Here is a 19,630-nt window from a genome sequence, read left to right on the forward strand (position 1 = left end):
AAGAAACCCAACAACCATGGCGGACAACAGTGCGGAGAGCAGTCTTTCTTTTTAACCATCTTGAAAAGATTGAGTTTTTATTGTTGGGAAAGAACGCTAGATGCGCTTCAGCACTACCATCAATATTTATTTCCATAAAGACAGAGCATGCTTGCTTGTGACACCATTGCATCCTCTACTGCGCATGCAGTTCACTCAGGAGATTGCATATATGTCACATATATTTAAGATAGAAACTATCTATTTATATGAATGTATATCAGAAGAAAAAAGTATTAGAAACGCCTCTAACTTAAATGTATTCTTTTTTTCTGGTATTTTTAAATATTGTGTCACATTAATTACAATGAAGTTTTTGTCTGTAACTATGAGCAGAAGTGTCGACATATTTGCAGGACACTGTATGTGTTTTCTCCTTGTTTGTGCTTTACAACATTTCTTATGTTTTCAGTGATGAAAGTGTTGGAATATGCTTTTGCTAAGTTCAGTGTTACAAAAAAACTTAATCTAACACCTACCACCCAAAAACCCACACATACGTACACCCCACCCATCTAACACCCACATGCTTATATCTAGATACTATAGTGTATGTGTACCACCCACGCGTCAATCCCTGCTGCTCTTAACCTCCTGCATTTTTTTGTTTTTGACCCCATGTCAATTATCTGGCCCAGCATCAGTTATAATGAGCGGGACGCTCTGCTGACACGGCTTATTGAAAAGGAGTGATGTATTTATTGAGCATGTTGTTTATTGTGTCAAGCGGGAAGGGAGATGTATCAGTTGAAGCACTTCACATTTATAAAAAAGTTGAAGCTCTTGTTATTACAGGGAACAATGCCAGTGTGTGAATTTGAGCCCTGCCACACCTCTGATGCAGATACTTTTCTTTGGGTTCGGCGTAGGAGTCAGAGTTTTACATTCACAAATGTAAAGCCCTCCAAGCACATTCCTTACATAGAAACTCACAGGGTCCTCATTGTTTTGTTCACACACCACAAGCCTCTTTCCCACTGAAATTGGCGAGTTAACGCAGGCTTTTCAAGCACGTGGTGAGCCGCTAACAATCGGCATTTGGCTTCCTTCCTATTGAAAAAAAACAACTGGGCCTAACCCCGCACTGGCTAAGCTGCGTGGCCTCTGTCCCCCTCACTGCTGCGTGTCTGGTGACACCATCACACTGGGTTAGCATTGATGTTGTCACCAGTGTGACAGAAACCAGGAAAATTAACAATAGAGAGCAACATCTGAAGGAAGCCGGGGTGTAGTTAGCATGCTTTGCTGTTTGGTTCTTTTGTCTGTCCGAACCTCTCTCACATTCTGTTTATCGCTCCATGTTTGTTGGATCAGACACTGGTGTGGTGGCGTACATACGTTGCTTTCGTTGGTATCACATAAATTAGCAAGTAGAAACGGGTCTGATGTTCCCACTGTATGCAGATTGGAGCCGAGCATTTTGAAGATTTTAACCCGTGTTGCTTGCCAAGTCGTTTTACCTGGGTCGTAAAACAATTGTTAGTGAGCTCTTCCCACTGCCATTAAAAGCTGATGGTTCCCAGGTTTAAACTAGTTTTTGGACCAGTGGGAAAGGGTTAGTCTTCATTCCCAATAAGTGTACCTTATAATTTCATGTAGTGTTTTTACATAAGTCCAGGTTGGTTTGGATTGCTTTTTTTTTCACTTAAATTAATATTATGATTCAAAAGCTTCTTCTTGGATTTACTCAGGTTCTCTTTGTATTATACATATTATTTAACTATGATCTAAAATAATCAACAGTGGAGCTCTGACCAAGATAGACCCCAGGTCTATTTTAGTCGGACCGAAAGAGAGACACGGTTGTAAAATGAAACACACTCTCTTTTGGGGAAATATGAGATAACATTTCTGAATTGCAAGAGAAAAGGGGTTTGCCCTGTTTCGAATGTTTTCAAATCTCACAGAGCGCGGACAGGGCAGACTGGGACATTAACAATAAATAAAAAGATTCAATAAACTGAATACTTTATCTAGAATAGGAGTCCATAAAATTGATAGATTAAATTAGTGATCCTTTTTGAGCCTTGAAATAAACCAAACAGGGAGGGACAGGCCAGGAAAACACAGTTTTATATTAGTATTGCAGTCAGTGTGACATGGAAAAAGAAAACGCATCCGAGATTAAAAAGTTGGACTCAACCCGGCATTTAGGCTGCATTGCTCTATGCTCCATACACCTGGAAAAAGTTTTGAATAGGTTTTATCTATATTGATAGTGATAACAAGCACTTTTACTGCTTTAATGATGCTTTAGTGATGAACTTTAGTTAAAGGCACACTGTGTAACTTTTAGTCACTAGGGGCGCTAGACCTGTAACTGCCCGTATTTTGCTTCTACTAAACATTTGTCATGGTCCCTTGTTTTCCGATCCACATGCAGAACACACTGAGGAGACAGGTAGCGCAGAAAAAGGATTACACGCAGAGTTTCTTCAGGGTGACCGCACTAAAAGGCTTATTGCGGGAGACCCGAACGATCCACCAGGGGGAGTGAGCGGGGCTTTGTAGGTCCGTGGGAAATGCAGGAGCTTGCAGCAGGTTGGCTCCCAAGTGGGGGGAGGCTGGTCGGTGGAGGGCTAGGCAGGGCTCAGCCAATCAGTCTGTGGGCTGGCGGCACAAGTAACAGTCAGCTGGGCGTTGTACTAATTGAGCGCTCCACAGGTTGATCAACCCGGCAGAGATCTGTGAATCGCCGATGGTGCTCCAAAGTGGGATTCAGAGCCGAACTTCCACGAATGGCTAACAGGAGAAAAACAAAGACTTCTCCAGCAAAGAATCCATTGCAGCATCCTGACATAATCGAAAAATAATAACAAAGATTTTGACTATACTAGAAGGAAAGTTTTAGCTTACCATTCTAATAAAAAAGTTGAGAAAAGACAATCGATTTGAATCTGCTTCTGCTTTCAGCCTCTGCCAATGAATAAACTCCTTTCCAAGATCGGCTCTTGTTTTTCCTCGTGCATGATCCCTTTCACATTTTCTCTTTTTGGCCTTCTCAGAAGGTTTAAACTTCTTCCTTGCCTCAGCCATTACCAGTAGACGAGCAGGCAGAAAAAGCCTTAGCTCCATGACGATATAAGAGCCTGTGGCCATAAAGCAATACGTTCTTCTAGGTCACGTGACCTGGCCAATGACAGTCCTTCATCTCCCATCTTACATAGTCGATATTTTAAGAGGAAAGCACCGCTTCCAATATCGATAGTGTCAAATGCTGTCTATTGGCCTGAGGAATAATTTAAGATGACTCTTATGCATCAACGCTTTAGCTCAAAAAGTCCACTGCGTGCATTTAATTTATGGTTAAAAGAAGCTAAATGTTTTTTCTTCTCTCCTGCAGGTCGTACTTTTCCCACTCATCCATATTTCCAAGCTCAGCTTGGAGCGGGGCAGCTCTCTCTGTTCAATATACTGAAAGCCTACTCCCTGCTTGACCCTGAGGTATGGTTTTTCCACTTCTACTGTCTGTCTGTAAAATCTCCTACTTACCACATATTTTGTTGTTGCAGGTGGGCTACTGTCAGGGCCTTTCCTTCATTGCTGGAGTCTTGCTTTTACACATGGGGGAAGAGGATGCATTCAACATGCTCAAGTTTCTGATGTTTGATGTGGGGCTGCGTAAGCAGTACAGGCCGGATATGATTATCCTACAGGTAAGATGAATATAGTTACTCTGTCCAGAGCAAGTCTCTACATGACTTTTCTTTTAATATCAAATCATCAGTGTACAGAGCTCTGCTTTGTTGGGGAAGTGATACGTTATGAGTGCAGTGACTTTTGTCCCTGCTTTCAATGGTAGTAAAATACTAATTTTTTATGCTTAAAAAGTAAGAAGGGAACCGTATGAACGTAATGATTGGCTTTGGGACAAATTTAACACTTCATGTGCTTAGACCAGAGATGAGGTTTTAATAGTACATTGAGTCTTATAAAAATACAGGCAAGGTTAAATGTTTTGAATAAAAAGTCTCTATATTTATAATTTCACTTTTTAAATTGATATTATCTTAGTGTTACGGACCCTGGCCGTTTTACCACTTGCGGTAAAATGGGGTTGTTCACTCAAACCAAACACTAAACCCTTGCATGTCACTGCCTTAAACAAGTATCGTCTATAACAATGTCCTCCTGTCCTTCGTTTAGTATGGCCTCAGTATTACAAACTAAAATAAAACATTAAACAAAAGGAAAAAAAGGAACAACAAAGACATGGCAGTAAAATGAATGTTTATATGGTTTCAGTAGCTGCGGTTGTCACAATGAAGGTGGACTGAAAGCCGATGTGAAGTCTCTTCAAGCTGGCCTTTACTGTCACAAAAAGCCAGCGTTCACCACGGTTTTGAAAGCTACTAAAACCACGTAAACCTACAATTCTGTTCCGAAAAGATTGGTATATGTTTACAGGATCTACTGTCATGGTTTTCATGGCAACAAGCAACACTGTCTGATTAAACTGAATAAAAAAAAGTTTGCCTTATGCTAATTTAGGCAGTACAGTTGACTTGCATGGTAACTTAAGCGTTAAAAATCTTTCTCCTTCATTAGCTCCTTCCACCGGCAGATGCTGAGTGTCAGTGTTTAACCTCGTTTTTTGATGTCTCTGGTTTTGTTGTCTGTTTTGCTTTCTTGGGTTTGGTGAAACCATTTCTTGTGCTGTATATGCTAGGTACTGCATCGTGCTGTAATAATACAACAATAATTACACATATGAATTGGAGCCATTGACTTTAGGCAGTAAAAAAGAGAAATAGGTTTATTTCTAGGTACTCCTGGCTGTCTCTGTAGTCTTCACCCCTCTCTTGGACTTGGCAGTAGTTGATTTGTGCCAGAAAGTTTTGATATTACCCTGGGTTGCAGTGTGATTTTAGATTATGGATTCGGTGCGACATGTTGTGATATCTTTAAATAATCATTACTGGGTTATATTATATACTGTTATGTGGATAATCTTTCTACAGTATGTTATCCTTAATAACCATTTAGCTTAATTACTGTCAGTTGTATGATAGTCTGTATAACAACCATCATTACAATATAACTCAAAGTTTAATGTTATAATACAGCACTGTTTCTAACTTTGTTTCTTAAAATAAGATGTAAAAGTTCAGCATGTGATCCATGTTTAGCGATTTCATATGCCTCCACCTGTGGCACCTTTTCTCCGTCCAGATTCAGATGTACCAGCTGTCTCGGCTGCTCCATGACTACCACAGGGATCTGCACAGCCACCTGGAGCAGCAGGAGATCGGCCCCAGCTTGTACGCCACCCCATGGTTCCTCACTCTGTTCGCATCACACTTCCCCCTCGGCTTTGTGGCCCGTGTCTTCGGTAAGGTCTGAGAGCGTCTTTACACGCTTCAACCAGTTGTCTTTCTGTAATTGGGTCAAATGCCTAACTGTCTGAGCTAACCCCGCCACTTTTACTCATAGGTAGAAACCATGTCAGGGAAGAGAGACTGCAAAACACAATTATCTCCTCAGTTCCCTGTCAGGACCGATAGTTGTTTGATCATAGAGATAATCCACATGTTCAAATGAGGGATGAAACGATAGGTCCAGATATTAGATTTTGATCAAACGCAGTCCAGACTAATTGACAAAAACTTCAATCGTTTATCTCCATCTTCTATCTCTGTATTTCAAAACTAGTAGGTTTCGCTGCACATTTCCAGTTTTTGCTGAATCTGCTTTTCATTGATCTATTTATTAACTAACTGTGACCACCGCCAGATTTCTGTCTGACAGGTCACAGTGCCACAGAGAGCTGCACGCACAAGAGAATGTAGACGTCACTCATTAGCACCCTGTTCCTGGAAGTGATATCGGACAACATTGTAATGAGCAGAGTTTAAAAAAAAAGAATTAGGAGGGGGCTCTCCTTGTTTTCATAAAAAGAAAAACAACTATTATCCACGTCTGTGTCGACGTGTGCAACCTGGCCTTCAGAACGCGAGCCCTTTGATTGGATAGATCTCTGATTCAGAACCGCATGTAAAAATGGCAGATTCTTCTTTGTTTTGTGTTTTTTTTTTTAAGTGAAAGAATCAAATTAGGTTAAGGCTGCTGTAGGGCTGGGCGATATGATCTCAAATCAATATCAATTGGGCAGTTTTACCTCAATAACGATAAATGCCCCAGCCCCTTTATCAGAGATAAAGGCATGTGCAGGAATTGCACCTGATCTATTTATAATTTTTTATTGAATAAATCACATTACATATTAATTTCAATTAAACATTAAAGTCTTGTATCCATTCAGGTTTAAACATTCAACAATGTCTCATTGAACAGGAGAAAAATGTGTCCTCTCTTGCAAACATTTTTGTGCAAAGGTAATGGAGCCTTTTGCAAATCTTTGAACTCAACAGCGTAGTTGTGCCGCAGGTGGTGCAGGTTGGATGTCTTACTTTGGGTAGTCGCGACAGTTTTCAGGCAAACTTTGCATTTCGTGTTTCTTTTTCTCAACATCTATGCCGTAACATTGGTGCCACCGAACTGAGCTTGCATTGAGAACAATGTTCATCGTTTAGACTCGCACACCTTCATTAAAAACCGTTCTTCCGCGCACTCAACTCTGACAACGTGCTCTCGACTTCTCTGCGCGCTCAGCTTCATCTCTGCTCCCACACAGCTCCAAAGGATTAATTGATGCATTTTCGTTTACGGCTGTGTTAGACGCTTCTTCACAGGGGTTATTCTCTTTGTTTATGCTTCTGACTGGATCAGTAGAGACAACTGATTACACAGATGCTTGAGTGTCTTAAAGGGGAAGGAAATACCAACCACCAGGGCACATGGGCAAAACAGCAGAATTAGGTTTATTATTTTATTTTACCGACTTGAGAAAATTGGTGCCGGTTATCGTGGTGAATGATGTTAATGGTAAAAATCCGGTTCATTGCCCAGCCCTAGACTGTGGTGAAAAGGTCGTATTGGCTGAAGTTCTGCAAAAAGATTCTATTTTGCTCGCATTTATTTGCTGTGTGAGCATAGCCTATGCCTAACGTGAATTTATTTTTTCATTATGCAACAGAAACTGTTTCAGCTAGCCCAGATTAGTCAACACTTCTAGGCTACTCAGGAACGACCTGTTTTCTAATTTAAAAAAATACTTGATTTCTCTTTGATACCGATGCAGTACTTTGAACAAAGACACAGAATGGAAGTCTGAAGCAGATGAATGATAAACAACGTCAAGGTTGGGGTTCATGAAAAGCTTAATTATCTGACAAAGTCTAAAGTCAACTAGAGCTTGAAGAGTCAGCTATTTTATTTTTTCTGGATTTCTTAGGCATTAGTGTCCTTTTTTTTCTACTGCTTTAAAAGATGCAGGATTTGGGATTAAACTATGGGGGGGACAACCTGTGACAGCCGGATCAGGGACTAAAGCCTCCGTACATTGGTCACACGCTTAGGCCCTGCGCCACTACCACTCCCTGACTAATTCCTTTGGAGACAGATCTTAGTTTAACAATGAATTTTCTGGAGAATTAGTTTGGCTACATCTTGTGATATTCCCAGAAAATATAACTTATATATTACATTTATGCACAAAACTTTATAGGATACTTTCCTGAACTGCCTGTTTAAAAATGGAATCTATGCTTTTTTTTTTAGATTTTAGCCTCAGGGTGAATTTGTCAGTTACGTTTCCGTTTGAAGTGACCTTTTATCCTTTGAGTCAGCATTTTTACAAACACTTGGTTTGTATCTCTGTCTTTCAAGCCTTATCTTCTCTCCTATTGGTTTCATGCCTAATTTCTTATATCGGGCTCTGCAGCTGAACCAGACTGGCTGTCTCCTTGTGCTCATCTGAGTGGAACACTCAGTGTGTGTGTTTGTGCTTGCTGGAGTATGAGGGCGTCACGTGTTTGATCTGGCATGATGGGCTCAGCACCTCTGCTCCCATTCCTTACTCTCATCCGTGATCCTGTGCACTTCTGCCTAACCCAGAACCACACCCTGATGCATTCAAAGAAAAACAAAAAAACAAAAGCACGCCCTCAGTTAACTCCCCGGATTCACTCCTAACATATATTTATGTTTGCTCTTGCATTTATGCTACTGACGTCAGATCATTATTCCTTTCTTTTGAAAAAGCCTTTAAGCTAAACACTAATCTTCCCTGTCAGTACCAGTCATTTCTTTATGTAAATATATTCTAAAAAATCTTCACTTGCCTCGACCATTTCCCCCTGGTGTCTCCATCTGTTGTACGTTTTCACTACTCTTTCTCATTTAGCATCTTCTGACCATATTTTTCCCCTCTTTGTCAGATATGTTGTTCCTCCAGGGTTCAGAGGTCATCTTCAAAGTTGCCTTGAGCCTGCTGGGTAGCCACAAGCCTCTGATCCTGCAGCATGAGAGCCTGGAATCCATAGTAGACTTTATAAAGACCACGCTGCCCAACCTAGGGCTGGTGCAGATGGAGAAGACCATCAACCAGGTGGGAAAATGGCACCAAACTGCCTCAGTTTGAGAAAAAACAACTATCTCATTGATCTATGATGCATATGACGCATTAAAAGTCTGTACTGTTTTGCTTCTTATTATTTTAATTTCTACAGGTGTGCCCTATAAATTGATACAGACACACCCTAGTAGCCTGGTCTAGCCCTAAAGAATGTATACTTTATTTTCTGCAACTCCCACGAAAAGACCAAACAAGGAACAAGTCAGGGCATGTCGATGTCTGGCTGTTCATATCCATGAGGCAGGATTTCACCCACACAGTTCTTCAGAAACCATTCATCTCAACTCAAAGAGATAATAACGCAGCGAACAAGTGTCGAATGTTTACTTTGACCAGGTGGAAACAATGATGGTGGAGTTAGATGGGGAAAGGCAGGGACTGCAAGAAACCTGTCAAGTTTAGATTTACAGAGCTCCTTTAAACCAACACGCGACTTAAAGCGACTTAAAAGACATTATTTAACAGCAGACGCAAAGTGAAAGCTACCTGTAACAGTGGAGCGATAGGAATGTAGCAGCATGCATCATCATGATTGAAAGGTCATCTTTAAGGCAACCGTGAAGAGTGCAAACGTTAAAACCTGTTGTTGGGAACCAGAGTTCTTTGAGGCAAAGTGACGTACTGTACGAGGTTTAAAGTTATGCCTGCAGGTCAAAGTTTAAAAACAGCCTTAGCTTCTGTGATTGCAGAGCTCAGATGAATCATGTGTGGCTGTTGGTGGCCAAACTGTTTTCTTACCTCTGTTCTAGCTGCTGTGCCAATGCAGGGGAGGGACTGGGTTTTCACTTTTCAGGACAGGTTAGGAAAAACTGTAGATTGAGGGTATCAATAGCTGTCTTCTTGACATGTCATGTCAGCCAACTTCTCCCTCATAGTGTGGCCTTCTGACCCAAACTGAGAGAACAATCTGAGGCTCAGGAAACCTTTACAGGTGTTTTTTAGTTAATTAGCAGGGAAGAGTGACACCACTAGTTTCCAATAGTTACCAGGTGTATACTACTTTTTTGTTGTTGTTTTTTTTACAATATTCCATTTTTGTAACAGGCTGTTTTTTTGCTTTTCATTGTCTGTAAGCCATGATAAGAGTCACAAGAAATTAAAGACAAGGTTTCTCTTCATGTGTAACACTCTAACCCCTCGGTTCCACTGGTAGTGGTGCCTTTGTGCCCACAGCTTTGACCAGACACCATATTTCACCAGAACCGTTTTCAGAGCAGAGCGACTTGCCTCGGTCCGATTCAGATCACATCAGATTCCCATCATTGCGCTGTAGTTCTGTTCTTGTCGGTGTTAAATAGATCAATTCACCAGTAAAGTGTTTATTTTCCGAGTACTACTATCGCCTGTGTCTGCAGTTTTATCTAATCATAGAACAGAATCGAATTGAATAGAATAGAAAATCCATTTATTGTCCCACACTGGGGAAAATTGTGGTGTTACAGCAGCAAAAACTTTACAGCAAAAGTGATCACACAAATGTGGGCCTTAAAATATGACCTTGTTTTCTTAAGTTTTATCGCTGCTAAGTGAGTTCCAATATTTTTTTTTGTAATTTATTTTCTTATTCCATGCTCCTATTTCTTAGAGTTGTCGATTAACTGTATGAAAGCCGCAGCACACCAGGTGAACCACTCTGACTTTAAATGCTGCTTCCAGTGGAGCCAAATGGCTATATATGAGTCTCACTTTGACATGATTGACAAAAATATTAAAAGGTTCATAATACTCAGATATTTTAGAAGTACCTATAAACACTTCAAAGCCTGTTTTGTGAAATTTACTCATTTTATTACAGTGGGATCACCAACAGCACAGTTGTCACCTAACAGTCCCTAAATAAGTATCTAATATTTGAATATCTGTGACTTTTTGTTTCTTTTTTGGTATTAACATGTCTTGACACAGAGGCCCATTTCTTTCAGCCATAAAACTAAAATAGGACCCATATTTATCTCTCCTCGATACAGATACATACCTCTCCAAAGCTCACAGAAAACGGTAGGACAGAGAGGCATTCTGGAGTCACTATGTCTACAAGTTGTTCCGTAGACATCTTGACCATAGGATGCCACTCTGCTGGAAGCATTAAAAGCTTCAGGACAAAGCTTTTAATGCTTCTGTCCTGAAGCAGCATTAAACCAGCCATTATCTGGCTTAAACATGCATAACAGAAGATCTGTGATGCTGTGGGTCTGCTGTCTTTCTGAGCCCCTGGACCTTGTTAAAATTCATGACATCATGTTTCTTTTAATTACAAAGATATTTTAAACCTAGTTTGGACTTCACATTTAAGTGAGTCAGTAAGTTCACCAGAGCATAGCTAGATACCAGATGCAGAATCAAAGCTCCTAGTCCATAACAGTTCCCAGTCTAAATCCTTCTGAGAACAAGAAGGGTAGGCTGCAGGAACAGAAGCATTTACATGGAAATAATGATTATAAATTGAAATAATTGAAGTTCAGAAATGATTCCTATCTCTTCATGCTCCAACATTATGAAATATTATAGCATAAGTGTTGCCCTGTTAACGAAACAAAGTTGTGCGAAGTGTTAACTACAGGAGTGTTTAAGTACAATATTACAGCACTGCAATAAATGAGGTTTCTGTATGGTCTAGATACGTACGGAATTTGATTTGGAAGATTTTTAGGGAAAAATACACTATTATACAATTTTGAAGTGATTTATAAATCAAAAGTTTAAGGTTAAAGAGAACAAAAACACTTTAATAGCTTCACATAAAAAATGTGTAGACATTTTTCTTTATGTGCAATTTCACTGGAATTGGCAACCAGTTAATCCTTACCAGGTGAAGCAACTTTTTATTCAGTTTTATTTCATTGTTTTTCTTCTCTCAAACAGTAAAATGGCATAAATATCAAATTAACAAAACAACTTTAAGAATAAGCGGCGGTAAGGAATTTGTTTGGCATACATTGGAAATGCTAGGTGTCATAGTAAAAGAGCTTAAGGCAAGTTGGGGAAAAGCGTTTAGGTTCCACTATGGGCAAGTCCTTCAAATTAATGGCTAAATATCCACTGGCGCAAATGTAGAAAAATGGTTTGTACATAAATCCTTCATCACAGATCTATTTACTTTGAAAAGTAGGTAGACAAGGAAGACTATTCGAAGGTGGATAATGCTCGCTTGTTGAATTTAGCGACCTTAACCTGTGAGTTTACCCAGGTTTTAGGGCAAGTATTTTTTAATAATAGGACAGTAAATATCATGTGACTCTTAGTATTAACTCACCGCTGATTGCCACCTCTGTCAGTTTTAAAGGGATTACAGTCCCGCACACACTGGATGGTCCTGTAAGCTCTTGTATCATGGCTTACGTCATTGCTCTGTGAAAACACCTACAGTTTTATCTTGTTTTTCTTTGTCATTTAATACAGTTAACCTTTTAAACTTGTCTTAGTTCCACCTCAGCTCTGAGTGACAGGGGCTCACCTCACTGTAGGCCACGCCTTACCTTTCCAGCCGCGCTCATTGAGGCTATTGGGTGTGTTGCAAGTAATTTACCAACTATGTCACGCTGCTGCAGTTTTTTGGAAAAATACCATGTCAATAACATCAGGTGAACAGACCGCTTCTCTCGACTTATGCAAAGGTTCACTTGAATGACGTTGGATATGATAAACTGAACTTGGCTTCAGTTTTATCTTTGACGTTTTCTTCCAGAGTCGACCTGTTGTGTTACATTGCAGCTCATATTCTAAGTAGTAAAGGCTTCTTTTTCCATTTGTACCAACTTTGATAGAACTATTCCTGAAAACATCACAGGACTTAGAGGAGGAATCATTAATCTTTGCATATTTTAACTTATAAATGTTAAACTGTTCTACCCTGGGCTTATTATGCGCACAGTATCAAGCTAGCATTGAGGAACGTTAGCCAGGGCTTCATTGCCTCTTCCTCTCTTCAAACCATATCACCTACATTTTTCAGACTGAGGGGTCACGTTGCTGCTAACAAGCCCTCCGATATTGAGATCATGCTTACTTGTAATTTGGAACGAACCAAAATGTCTGGAGCTGACCCGGTCTGAGCACATTTGATACATCAGGGTTTTTTTTCCCAAATAAAGAACTGTAATTTACTATACTTTTTTAATTTGTGATTTTATTTAAATAATGTTTAAACTTTGATGGTAGAAGAGCATTTAAATTATCAATATCTGTTGGACTAAAACCTTTTTTAAAAAGAAAATGTTTGCTTCTCTTCGGAAAGCTGACCTTTAATGTTTGCCTTGTGAGCTTCTATATAATGCAATTAAATTGAGGTGATAATGTAAATTTAGGACATGAGAAATAAAGTCACTTGAGGATTTAAAATGCCTTACAGTGGGAACCAAATGTAAGCAAGTAATATGAGGTGGATTTTCAGCCATTTGTATGTGCTTCTTATTTTGACTTCAATTTATACTTGTCCGTGTTTGCTTTATGCTTTTCTAATTTTCACTACATTTTGTCAATAAAGCATCTGATGCCCCTGGATTTTCCCTATTAATAGTTCATTTATAAACAAAATATCCTAACTTGTATAGCTTTCTCTGCAATGTAATGTGTTTAGAAACTATTTTTGTTAGTTTCTGTAGTTTATGTTTCACTAAGAATTGAAACATGGAGCTCTCAGGTCTTGACAATAAGTTTTTAAGATCAAAGTTGCAACAACTTCCTTTCTAACATTCCAAGAAATGCTTTCTGCTGAAGAACCAACAACCAACCCTTTGTTAGTATGTTTTTAATCCCCATCATTGAAGCAATTTCAATTACTTTACAAATCAAATAAAGTAATTGGCCCTGTTCACACAAGGCGGCAACATTCATATCGATGAGAAAAACATCCCTTCCGAAAGATCAAACACCACAAAACCACAACATTAAGGGATCTTTCCTGATTTAAAAAAGAAAAACAATAACAGTCTTATTAATTAGAGCTGAAACAATTAAAATGATTAATTGTAATTAATCAATTTTTGAAATATTCCCATCTAATTCAGTAATTGATTGATTGCCATCTGGAGTATAAAGACTGAAAAAAAAACGTGGCATTAGCAGTTTTTCTAAATTTTCTAAAAGACACTATTAGCTTAAATAGCAACCCACTCAGAGCAGAAATTAAACTATAACTGTATTAAACAATTTGTGCTCAAGATCAATAACCTTTTTTGTCAAGAACTATAGCCTAGTTTCAGCTTCAACTGGTTTAAATTCTTCCTTACAGATCTCTTTGCCATCCGATTATAACCGATTAATCAAAAAAATAATTGACAAGTTAAACGATTATCAAAATAATAATTAGTTGCAGCCTTATTTGTAATAAATAATTTCACTGAAATACTGTTAGAAAGGGGATCTCTTCGATCAGTGGACATCAAGGTGCAGTATGGATGTTTTTTTTCATAGTATGTAACTTTATTCCCATAAATTACTTATGACTAAAATAAGAAATTATTTGTATTGATTAAGAAGTTTGATTCTGTTAGAAAATGTGGCAAATTAGAAGAACTGCAGCTATCAATAGTTTTTTCTTGATTTATCTAAAAAGCAATATATTTATTAATAATAATTGAACTTTATTGATCTTACATTAGAGAAATTTACCTCTGCATTTAACCCATCCCCTTGGCTGGCAGTGGGCTGCCATTGTGCGGTTAAAGGTTTTACTCAGGAGTGTCGGCTGTCTGGATCCCACCAGATACTTGCAACCTTCTCGGAGTACAAGCTCACTGCTCTAACCTACTAGGCCACCACTTCCATTTAGTGAATTAACATTTCTAAATGAACATTTGTAAAACACTGTGGACACGTATGTATGTGCTAATAATATATATAATGTCACATATACATATTTATATGTGACATTACTTCAGGTAAATGCTGAATTCTTTCAATAATCTGTCGTTTTTTTATCTCATTCATTGTTCCTTCCTACTAACATAATAAAGCAACCTATAAAAATATCAGTTTTAAATAAAAAAATGTTAATCACAGTAAAAGAAATTCACAAGGGAAATATTTGATACCATTCTCATTGATAATTGAACAGATGGGAATGCAGCAACCAAACTCTTGATATCATAATTAATCTTTGATGAGATTTAAGTCTTTAAGACTTAAAGGTTTCTATACTTTCATCCTAATCTGCTGCTTTATTGTCTGATTGTTTGTCATTTAGTTTTTCTCACAGATAGAAGAAACAGGTTGGCAAAATTTCTATTATATCTGTATGATCTTTATCCGACCAGCTGCAATGCTTCACTCTGCTGAGTAAACCTGACATTTTTGCTCTGAGTCTAGCTGTGTTATTGTTGAGGAACTGTATTGGACTTCATCTGTAGACCTGGAAAAAAAATCAGCATGTTTACATGTAAGGTCAGAAACTGATATTCATGCCTGATTCAATCAGGTATTCTTTATAAATTGGTCTGAGACCAAATGTATTGTTTTGTCACCAACTGGTTCAGTATTTTTTTTGCCCTTTTAGATATCTGAAATAATGGGGAGGGAAATCAGCTCTAGTTATGTTAATATTACTTTGGTAAAAGTGTTAATTCTAAAGAAAGCTTTTAAGACCTTTTTCATGCCCCACCTCTTAGATTGTGACGGCTGGGTGTCTACATAACTCTGGTGAATAACAAAGGAAAATGGAACTGAAATATATCAGTCTCCCCTTTTATAGTCCTAATAGCTCATACATTCTTAGTATTATAAAAAGCAAAGCCTGTAATTATGCATTAGGGACTCGGGGAGAGTCTGTTGACAGCTGTCTCTCTGCTGAAAGCTTTCTGTCAGTAACAGTTTGTTTTTCTCTGCTGAATGCAGCATTGACCTATTTTCAGTCTTGACAGCTTGTGTTTCCTGGTTATGTGTCATTTCTATGGCTGAAACTCTTTTATTACAATAAGAACAATAACATTTGCAAAATAAACACCAAATACCTGCAGCGGTGCCGCCTTCACCTATTTTTTAGGCGGCATGGTGGCTAATAATTTATAGTTTTATTTTTTTGTCGTCTGCCTATAATGTTGTATGTTTGTTTTTATCTGACCTCACCATTAAGTGCTCTGCTCAACTTACTTGCTTGATTTAAAGAGTAATATAAATCAATGAAATGAAATGAGTTTGAATCATTTATTCAAAAATTATCTCAACTTTGTCTTAGTTTCACTGTTAGAAACAAATTCAAATGTCATCCAGTAATTTTGACACATTGACAAACTGATGCTTTAAATAAACCTACGTTCCTTATCCGTTATAATCTTCAATATGTTTTTTATTTCTCTAAGGCCGTTTTGACATCTTCATATCATGCTTCTTGTGCATCAGGTTTGTGAGATGGATGTATCCAAGCAGCTGCAGGCCTATGAGGTGGAGTACCATGTGCTGCAGGATGAGCTGCTGGACACGCCGCCAACTCTCAACCAGCAGCAGAGAGCTGCCCAACTAGAGAGGACCAATCAGAGCCTCCGCCAGCAGAACCTGGACCTGTTAGAGGAGCTGCAGGTACACAGACAGACAGAAATATGAAAAACTGTACTATGGTTACAATATTCCAGAAACAAAGTGGAAAGAAAAACTTATTTTCAAATGAAAATAGTTTTTCTGTTCTGGAAAGTCCTCAGAAGTCTTTTAGAGTACTTTGGGGATAAAAATGGAACCATAAAGACCAAGGAGACATCAGCCAAACCAAGGAGGAGTTAGTGGAAAAGTTTAAAGAAGACTTGAGTTTTAGAACAATATCCCAAAATTCTGTGGTCTCACAGGGCGATGTTCAGTGAGTTATGGACATTCACCTAAACCAAGGGGTCAGCAACCATTTTATCGGAAGAAACCACTTTAGCTCTGCTGGCAGATACAAAATGAAAATTTAAACATTTTTAAATCTGTAAATATATAAATTGAGGCTAAAATGTAAAACCCTAAGTTGTCGGGTCCTGTTGGAGATACTCTTTGTCAGTGTTGGGAACAGAGAATCATTTGGAACCGGTTCTAACTGGTTCTGACCTTTTAATTATCAGAGAATTCTTCACGTTTTTAAATATCTGCAGCCCTAGACTCAGAATATGTAAAATAGTGTTTTAATGTTTTTTTTTTTTTTTTATATCTAGCTCCATGTGAAAGTGTAACCCTGTGGAAAGGCAGTACATAAGGTTTATATTAGAGCTCATAGATTTGATACTTATTCGGTTTGCAAATAACCAAGTGATGATTTATAGTCATGTTAGGACAAAATTTAATGTTTTAAGGAATTACATTTTTTTTTTTTTTTTTTTAGAAGTTAGAATCTAACTGGACTTTTTATCCAGATAAACTTTGGTTCTCCAGTCCGTTAAAAAAACAACTACTAATGCTGTTTCTTCACACAGGTGTCCCATGCACGAGTCTGCAACCTGGAGAGCCGAGTGGAGGCCCTCGCCCAGTCGGAGGGCCGGCTGAAGGAGCAGGTTTCTGCTCTCGAGGAAGAAAAGAAACAACTAGCCAGCACCATCGCACACCTTCAGAAACTCCTGACCGGGCTGGGCATAAATGCTGACCTTGATGGACAGACACTTCCCTAACTGCAGCTGAATGGCAGAACGGTGCTCTCCGTCTGATCCAAACGTTAATAGCTTTACGTATTAACAGTCAGAATGACATCATCAGCAGTTAGAGCAAGCAGTGAAAATCTTAGATGAAGAATTTGTTAAAATGACTCCCAGCTTGATCTCTAATGATGCCAAAGTGTTGATAAAATGAGAAAAGAGAATTCATTGTTGAACAGGTGAACGAGTAATGCAGGATGAGAGCTTTCTCTTTATCTAACTGATCTAAACGAACCCCCGGAGCTGGAACTGAGCTTTACAGTACAACCAGGAAATGATCGGATAGATCTTTTCTGGTTTTCACTCTTTATGATCCTTCTTTGGATCATTAAAGAGTGCCAACTTTTACACACATCTAATTAGGCTAAACTGGCCAAAGAACATCTAAAGAACAAAGACTAAAGACTCCACTACACAGTATTCTGAGACACGATCGCTGTTACACAAAGTCAATCTGAAAGAAAACCCCAGAAAAGAATCCATGCTGAAGGTATTTAGCCTCATATAAGGATGGGTTTATCTATTATAAAAGCTGAATAGAACATGATTGAAATGATGTTGGGTGCTGCACTGTGCTGCTGAAATCCGCTGAGGTCAGAGGGGTAAGCTAGGTTTAGCTTTTTTTGCTCTCTCCTCTTCATTTCTAGCCTAGCTTCCTGACCGTGTGCTTTTTAGCTTCATTTAAGCGACAGCAGCTCACAGGAAGAGTAATACAATATATCCACTCCATTTCACATCCTGTTTTTCACCTCTGAATGCGGGATGGGGAATTTTGAAACGGTAGCTGTCCCTGTCCAGGACGGGGGGAGACCTAATGGGCTCCTTAGTTATTGCCAAATGACGCTCTGGTGTGAAGCTTGCACCGCTGAGACAATCTGTAGGATGTAAATGTTTTACTGTATTAATAACCCAACACACTGAACTCCTCGGACCCGAGCTGCAGCTTGCTGCGTTCGTACCTGAACGTCTGAATGTTACTGTTTTTTCTGCACTTCACTGACCCCCATCCCATCCCCCTCATAAAAAAAACAATGCTGTTTATCACTTTAAACATTTTTTGCTTTTACTCTTTTGCACATCTTTTCTGTTTTATTGATTTATTGTTTGTCTGTGCTTTAAAATATAACTCATTATTATTTCAGCACACGTGGAGTCTGAGTTGTTTTTGTGTCTGAGGCTGTCTGCTCACAATGCAAACCCATGTATCAGGTACGACATGGAAATTGTCTCCGATTGTCTCCTGTCTAAACACGTCAGTCACTTTGAATGCCATGGCTTTGATTGAAGCTTTCCACGTATGGAAACACGCCCCACACACATATAGAGGGTTTGTTTTCAGAAGCTCCTGGAGAAGTGTAAAGACAAACATGCTTGGGCAAGTCAGGACTCCGTTTGTATATGCTGTAAGTTAGTTCAATTTGCAGAACATTAGATCAGTTAAAACAAGCCTCTGGGTTTGTCAGCTAGCATATGAATCAGCTCTCATCCAAGGTGGAATGCTTCATCAGATTGTGGGTGTGATGAGATTTCCTAAAAAGTCCTGTCACACAAAATGTTTCCAAAGAAAAACTTTCACTTCTTCTGATTAAAATTCTACATCATTCACGGTTTCAGGATCAGACAGACAGATAAACTTATTTTCAGCTTTGCAGATTTCAAAGATTTTTTAAGGTAACTACAACTTTTTTAAAACCACAATTTTTTTCCAAATATATAATACATCTACAGAACATCCACAGGGCTGCAAAAAAAGTACAAATTTTACTGGGGCAAAAATATAGATCAATAATTTATAAAGAACTGTTGGATAAGCAATTGACAGGTCCAAAATGAATAAATGTTTACTTCTGGTTTTGATGCCAGCATCGATATGAAGGGATTCTGCACCAATAGGAAAAGTAGCTTGAGGTCCTTTGAGACGGATCCTGGAGGTGGCCTGATACTAATTGCACCTTAATCACTGAGAAAAAATATTTTTCTCAGTGCGACATTTGTCAAATTGAAAAAGACTAAAAAAGAGGCACAATTAGGTGAAAATCTGTATTTTTTTTTAGCATTGGAGGCAACTTAAGGAGCTCAGAAGGCATGTGGGGGTGTTGAATGTTTGCTAATGTCAACCAAAGTTAGCATTTGCATTGTCAGATGTTACAGTCGACTGGAAAACCGTATAATTGAAGGGTTTGAACGAAACCGTATGATTGCGCCACCTAATGGCCAGGAGCAGTTAAAGTTGTATCCATCTCCTTTAATGTGATTGTGCATATTTATTTTACTTCTGGTAAAGGAGAGCTTAAGTCTTGAAATGCATTTATTTAAGAAGCATAATTTCAAGCTGAAAATCTTAGAATAAATCCAACTTTTATCTTTAATTATAACGATAAATCTGTTTTGTTTTTTTTCATTGCAAAGCTCATGGAACATCACTTGCACGCTAATACCTTTATTTAAGTTCATCAAAGTTTTCAATAAGTTCCTGTTTTCTGTGGTACCCCATGTTTTTCTGTCCTTCATGCAAAACACTGGA

At 38.6% G+C, this 19,630-nt stretch overlaps 1 protein-coding gene across 4 annotated transcripts in view; it reads left to right on the top strand.

Moving 5' to 3' along the window:
- tbc1d1 (TBC1 domain family member 1) overlaps positions 1 to 18,244 on the top strand; it is a 74,970-nt gene extending 56,726 nt beyond the window's left edge. For all 4 annotated transcript variants that reach the window (XM_015376239.1, XM_015376241.1, XM_015376240.1 and 1 more), the window contains 6 exons: positions 3,383 to 3,483; positions 3,552 to 3,695; positions 5,212 to 5,371; positions 8,319 to 8,488; positions 15,851 to 16,027; positions 16,891 to 18,244. In XM_015376239.1, coding sequence (XP_015231725.1) covers positions 3,383 to 3,483; positions 3,552 to 3,695; positions 5,212 to 5,371; positions 8,319 to 8,488; positions 15,851 to 16,027; positions 16,891 to 17,082 — 944 coding nt within the window. In that variant the 3' untranslated portion in view covers positions 17,083 to 18,244. The remainder of the gene's footprint in view (positions 1 to 3,382; positions 3,484 to 3,551; positions 3,696 to 5,211; positions 5,372 to 8,318; positions 8,489 to 15,850; positions 16,028 to 16,890) is intronic.
- Positions 18,245 to 19,630: the final 1,386 nt, after the last annotated feature.

The sequence above is a fragment of the Cyprinodon variegatus genome, unplaced genomic scaffold (assembly GCF_000732505.1).
Source record: "Cyprinodon variegatus isolate N-32 unplaced genomic scaffold, C_variegatus-1.0 Scaffold131, whole genome shotgun sequence".
In the NCBI taxonomy this organism is placed as follows: domain Eukaryota; kingdom Metazoa; phylum Chordata; class Actinopteri; order Cyprinodontiformes; family Cyprinodontidae; genus Cyprinodon; species Cyprinodon variegatus.